Genomic DNA, 6953 nt, shown 5'->3' on the forward strand with positions numbered 1-6953 from the left:
TGATAAGGGAATAATTATAGTACACACAATGATACAGAGTGTGTTGTGAAAGTCATCACAGGGTGTGATGTCATTTTAGTGCATACAATCAGATGAAAAACCGCACACGGTCACTTCGAACAAAGGCAAGCTTCTGAATTAATGATAAAGGATGTGTCTGAAAAATGAACTAATTGGTTGGGGGTTTTTTCTTTCCAATTTGGTCCAAATATGTTCTACTTACCATTTCTCTATAATATGGCATTCATCAATAACAACGGCTACCACTCTTGAGGAAAATTGCTCATCCGACAGTAGTTCGTGTCCCGTTTTTGTATTAAAGAGGGCCTCTGGATGACACATGACAATTGAAAAGTCCCCCTTCTTCACTCTTTCGACATCGACGTCACACTCTGCTACTAAATCTTCATCTGTAGTGTCTTCCACCTTGGACGCAATATTAAGTCTACAAGCACTGATTCCATGAATTTTCAATATATGAATTTGATCCTTTTGAATAATATTCAATGGTGAAATTGTCAAACAAACGGGGGTCTCCTTGCCTTCACCAAGAACTTGTGGAAGTGGGTGATACTGTAAACGTATTATATTTGGCGTGTACAATATTTGGCGGAAATCGTTTTTTCAACAAGTTAGCGTAGATTTGATTTAGCGCATTCCTGAATTACTTTAAACATCTAGATTTACGGATGGCATTTAGCGATGCACTTGATTTAGCGGAAGCTGCGTTCCGCCAAAGGCGCTAAATAGAATACACAGCCAAATGTAATACATTTACAGTATATTAGGCTTTTGCCGTAACCGACAGGCAAACTTACCAACAGATCGCCTTTCTTGTCGCGTAAATACTCAAAAGCGTGTCTCTGACAGTCCCTCAACACGATGTTCTTGTCGTAATCTTTCACGATTGAATCTAATGTTGACATTTTGTCGGATGAATAAATAAACCAAATAACACAGACTAGGAAAATATTTCGCAAAAATATAGTTCCTATAAATATAGCGTTTTAAAAATGTTTGTCGCCTAAAATAAAACCATATTTATGTCAGAAATAAAAATATATTACAAAAGTATTAATATAAAATCTTCGATGCAAAATCTAGGGTATATTGACATATTACAAAAATCTTGTAAAACCTGAGACGTTTACAGAGATTGTGAGCACTGTAAGGATCGACAACTCTGTATGAGAGATTAGAGTAGAATAGTTCCTCAGTACCTATTGCTTATCGTAAGAGGCGACTAAATGAGGCGGTCCTTCGATTGATACCGCAAAAACTGAGGTCCTGTGGCACGATAAAGATCCCTCCCGCTCAATGGCCGTATGCGCCGAGCATAAGCCTAAATTTTGCAGTCCTTCACCGCCAATGGTGACGTCTCCATATGAGTGGTGGGCCGAGTGGTTAGAGCATCGCACTCAAAATCACACGGCCTCTCACCTCTGTCGGCGCGGGTTTCAATCCCGCTCGCGCCGGTAAGTGAGAAAGTTTCTCGGCTTACTTTAGGAAGATTGGTGGTCTCTTCCCAGGTACATTGTATCTGGGTTCTCTCTTCTACCAATGAAAACTGGGCGCCACCAGATAACTGAAAAATTGTTGAGTCTGTCGGAAAACATCAATCAATCCATATGAGTGAAAAATTCTTGAGCGGGACATTAAACAATATACAACCAACCAAAACTGTCGTGAATTTCTTTAGCAGATGCAAGTAAGAGGGATAAGTCAATAAACTGGCCGCTCTTAATATTGTTTAATTTTCATAGGTATATGCTGCCCAGCGTTATCAAAACAACTCATCTCTGGGGCTGGGGTAAATTCTGAAATGCTTGATGCAAGGAAAATTGAGGAATGGTAGGACTGGGATCAGAAAGTGAAATAAACTCAACCAGCTCCAAAACTTGGTCAGAGCCAGCCTCAAGTTCAACTTGTGGTTCTGTTTTTGGAGGATTACATGGTACAGGGAGGCTGGAAGGCTCCGGCATTGATAGCCTAGTGAAGCTGTTCCACGCCTTTTTTATCGCTTTCCCTCTGGATGGGGAGATCATCCCCTTGGCATCTTGATTTATTTTACTTTGCGCTTGGGTTGTTCTGGATTTAAATTATTTGAAATATGTTCTTTCTTAAGCTTTGATAGTATTTATTGGAGGATCTTCCTCTTGGACTTGTTCGATATTTAGAAGGGAATTAGACAGGGTAGGATTTGCTATATCTGTTTCCTTGCAAGAGATTTTTGAGTCATGGACCTTGTCATAACAAAGAAAACTGTAATATTTTGATGGGTTAAACTGTTCTGCTTTGTGACAGTGGCTGCAGTTTTTAGGACAATGCCTACGAGAGAGCTTGTTATGTGTACTCCTTGCTCTGTGATCGATTCTTCGATCATAATGGAACAAGGATTGGAACCATCTAGTAATTTTCCCATTGAATTTTTAAGGGTCAGAAATCATTTTAGAGACCCGTTATCTGTTCTAACTTTAAACTTTTTGCGATATAGGTGATTTTCAAAGTCTCTAATGGACTTTACAGTAGTTAAGAGCGCACAATAAGTAACACAACACCGTCTCCAAGATGCAATGAAGGCTTGCAATAGTAGTTGATTACTTTTTCAACCCCATCTTGTACATGTTCTTGGAATAATACTGATCTATACCATTTGCTATAAGCATCAGTATCCAGAATAAATAGATCTTCAGCCACTGGGTCTGAGAGTATTGGACAACTCAGGAGGGATGGCTGGAGTTCATCAAAGCCTTCTTGGCAATTGCTATCTCAAAGGAATTCATGTTTAGATTCAGTCGATTTATGTAGAGGTTTGACGATATTACCTATGCGGATAATGGTTTTATAGTAAGAACAAATTCTAAGAAACAGAATATTTATGACAGATTTAGGGACTGCCTACATTTTCTCTGGATCTGTGGATATCCCATTTTCATTAACTGTATCAAAAGTTGAAGATAAACAGGAAACATTCTCACAACTCCTTCAAAGAATACAAAATTAAGAGTTGGGCAAACAAAGACCTCAAGACATACCAGAGTTGGGATCAGATGTCTAGGTGGAGTGAGCAATCCCTGTAGACCGGTCACTCCAGCCGTGAGCCCGATAAGATAAGTCGTACGTCAAAGTATTTTTACCTCTAAACAAGACCGCAAAAACCGAGGCCCGTGTCACAGCAAGGTGTGGCACGATAAAGATCCTTCCCTGCTCAAAGGTCGAGCATAGGCCTTTTTGCAGCCCTTCACCGACAATGATGACATCTCAATATGAGTGAAAGATTCTCAAGCGGAACGTTAAACAATATACTACCAACTAAAAAAATTAAACTTAAGCGAGTCAACCATTAAGGGACTTTAATGAATTACTGTTTTGGAAGACAAAATTACGTGAAAGATCCGGAACAATACCATTATGGTATGATTTGAAAATGAAGTTAAATGAGTTGTACTTATATTACAGTAACTGTTTGCTCCGGAGCATTACAGTGATGGTACACTATTTAGAAACACAATGATGGTACAATATTTAGAAACTCAATGTTGATACTCAAGGCCAAAATGAAGAAAAATCCGTTGTACGTTGTTTTAGAACACAAAATTACGTAGGAGGAGCTGGAAGACTTATTAGTGCTGTGGTCATTTCTCAAAAGAGGCTTAAAAACGGGAGTAACCCCAACCTACGGTAGAACAAAACACAACCTATATGATTTGATGCAGAATTTTGTCTAAATTATGGAAATGATGGTTGTAGTCTGATAAAATATGTTTGACTTAGCTTAAATTTGGATTTTCTGTCACAAAGTCCCAATTTCTTGGGGGGAAAATAGAAAGTACATTTTGTACATTTATGGCCGACTTTATGCAGGGGATCAAACAAAGTTGGTTCTAAACCATGCAGCCTGATCCAGTAGATTGTATCATGCCTTTTATATGCCAATACTGTGCAAGCTTTTTGAATAATGAAAGAAATATGGGCTAAAATTGTCAAAAACGTCTGCATTTTTTGTTCCGCGTACCCTCATTTCTTGCATCTGACAGACCCATTCAAGAAAGGAGTTGCATATACTGCACATCAAAAGTTTTCTGATTTACTCCTCTGTCGATTGGTATGGAGTATGCTTGTGTAGCACAATCTATTGGGCTGTAAAACAGCAAAGTGTTATCCCCCTCCCCAAATTTAAGAAACTGCGTAATTTTTTTTTTAGATTTGCATAAAATGGCAGAAAGGTTATTCTATGGCAATTATATTTAAGCTAAAGTGGTTAAATGTGATATGCACAACTAACATAAATGTGCACAGATTAGAACATGTGGGTTTACATATACATTATGTAATACTTAATTAGTTATGTATAATTAACATGATGTCACGTGGCACTGTATAAGCAATGATTTTAAATCAAGATTTTACAGTTTAGCTTGTCTGATTTTGCATGTTTGTGGATATTTATTAATGTGTGTTCATATTTGAAAACAGAGGTGAGACTGAAAGTCAAAACCGTTGCCGATATAACAAAGCCTGTAAATAAGACCAAAGAGAATTGACTCAGTGATCTTCTTTCGCCGATTGCAAGTGCGAGAAGTCAACCCCGAAGACGTTCTTAGACATGAGCTGTCCACAATATCTTCCTCGCCCTTTTGTGATGAAGGGAATATGAAAACACTACGAAGTCAGCAAAGCAGCTAGAGGCATCAATATATTGCAATACTGGCCAATTCAGTGGAATTGTATCATCAGCATACGTACTGAATGAACTGTCATTGATACAATGAATTAAGGACACATTCCTCGACCTTGCTGGTGTCTTGCTGAGGTTGATGATGAACTCCTTTGACAGAAATAAAGGTATAGAATCAGTGACTGTTGAATTTGACAGATATGACCAAAACCTTAGTGTGAAGACAGCTGAACGAAACAGGCGTGGAGAAACAGAGCAAGCTAAATACGTTTTCCAAGCAAATCGTCAGGTTCCGAATTACCAACGATTCCTGAAGGTATAAGGAAGCATAGCTGTCCATGTTGTCTTTGTCTCTGACCACATTGTCAGTGTTGCAGTATGCCATTAGAAAATCAGAGAATAATTCGTGCTGGAGGGGTTCATGAAGGACATATACCGGTAGCTAAACTTGTCACATCCAAAGAGGCAGCTACCATTCCAAGCCTTTTCAGATCTCAAGAAGCGGATATAAAAATGCTTCATGCCATCAACCTGTCTTCCACTCATGATCAACTGGTTGTTCGAAAGTGATGATACTGATGTTTTGGTGCTGTTGGGCCAAAAATGAAATATATTTTTGTTTCCTGTTACCAAAGCAAAAAACCAAGTAGATAGGTAAGTTTTTAAAATTATCATTATTGTTTGATTTAGAAGCTAACCCGGATCGGAATCAAAACACATTCCGATCCGGAAATAATTTTTGTCCGGAAATGGTAAGAAACAAATCCAAGTCAGCAGCTTTGAGTCCAGGTACATGTAACCCAGGAAACAAATATATATTTTTGGCATTATTATGCTATTGCAGTGATGACATGCTCATTGATTTTGTGTACATGCTGGCAGGCCATAACAGTCAACAAGCAACTTTACATTCATGTCCATTCCATTGTGGCAGAACTTGGTGTAAAATTCTTTAAAAGTCTCCCAGCAGCACATGCACTTATGGAATGTGACAGCACAAGCAGTTTATACCCAATAGGAAAGCGCGTTGCTTACACAAAACTACAGAAACATGTTGGAAAGGACATCCATTTACCGACAACCTTTGGAATACTGACTAACGTGGAAGCAAATGAAAGGTGAAGATAACGAACAGTGATCAATGTCATAACTCCTATAAGGAATAGAAATTAGAAAGTGGGGCAAACACGAACCCCTGGATATACCAGAGGTGGGATCAGGTGCCTAGGAGAAGTAAGTATCCCCTGTCGACCGGTCACACCCGCCGGGATCCCTATATCTTGATCAGGTAAACGGGGTAATCTGTTGCCAAAATCGGCCTAACAATCTGTATGAAACAAGTCAGACAGCATTTGACCCAATGATTGGTTGAATTGACGAACTAGTTCGTTATAACGACCATAGAATTTGTAAAATACGGACTTTAAACGAGACAGTTGAATGCTGAAACCCCTGTAGCATCACCTTGTTTGTCAGTAGCTTGTCTCGATTTAAAAACTGACCATACGCAGAACAAGATGTGTCTTTTCACGTTCTTATGTCCTCAAATTGTATGGAAAAAAGCGAAGACATCCTCTTCCCTGGATCAGCTTTGGTATTTCTAGGCCTCGACAACATACAAATTAACCGAGGGTCGACCACCATCGTCGCCTCGCTACACCAAACCTGTACAATAAATCTACACCATCATCAAATTAACCTGCTTCACATTTGCCATTAACAGAAGATGCTTACAGGGTGTCCTCAGAGCAAGGTACCAGACCAGCATCTAATGTCAAAGTCACATTGCCAATATGAACGGCAACAGATAGTACGTGTCAGATGATCAGCTTGAACCAGTACTTTATACCAAAGAATCAGCGACAGTGGAAGTCCACAATCTCACTCATATGTACTGTGCAGACCATGGCTGCCGACAATCTAATAATTGTCGCTGACTGCTGAACCACCTTCACCTTCACCACGCCGAGTTTTGTCCCTGTCACGGCGCACGGCCACTATCCGAACATTCTAAAGGCTGCTGTTGACTCAACAGTGATGATGATATTGACGTGATATACATTCACAACTTTACTTTTACTGTTCACTATATATTTTGTGCTTGTGGTGCAAATAGATTTAGCTTTTCGCTTACGTGGTCATTTGAGCATCACGCGGAAAAATAATATTGTTAGAGAATTGGTGTCTGTTTTTGTATACTTTCCAATTAACACAAATTATAGTCATTCGTGTCTCCATTCTGCTCATTTTCCTGTCCATATATTTAACAATTAGT

General features: G+C 39.1%; 1 protein-coding gene across 1 annotated transcript; it reads right to left on the minus strand.

Annotated features, from left to right (window-relative positions):
* Positions 1–219: 219 nt before the first annotated feature.
* Positions 220–926, minus strand: LOC130047326 (uncharacterized). Its single transcript, XM_056142006.1, has 2 exons — positions 819–926; positions 220–426 (listed from the first exon to the last, which is right to left on the minus strand). Exons 1-2 carry the CDS (start codon positions 924–926, stop codon positions 220–222), a joined length of 315 nt encoding a protein of 104 aa, XP_055997981.1.
* Between the last annotated feature and the right edge of the window lie 6027 nt (positions 927–6953).

The sequence above is a fragment of the Ostrea edulis genome, chromosome 6 (genome assembly GCF_947568905.1).
Source record: "Ostrea edulis chromosome 6, xbOstEdul1.1, whole genome shotgun sequence".
Taxonomy (NCBI): domain Eukaryota; kingdom Metazoa; phylum Mollusca; class Bivalvia; order Ostreida; family Ostreidae; genus Ostrea; species Ostrea edulis.

Coding starts and splice junctions, on each gene's coding strand:
- LOC130047326 (XM_056142006.1), bottom strand. CDS start 926: ATGTCAACATTAGATTCAATCGTGAAAGATTACGACAAGAACATCGTG. Junction 427..818: donor ACAAGAAAGGCGATCTGTTG/GTAAGTTTGCCT, acceptor ATTGCGTCCAAG/GTGGAAGACACTACAGATGA.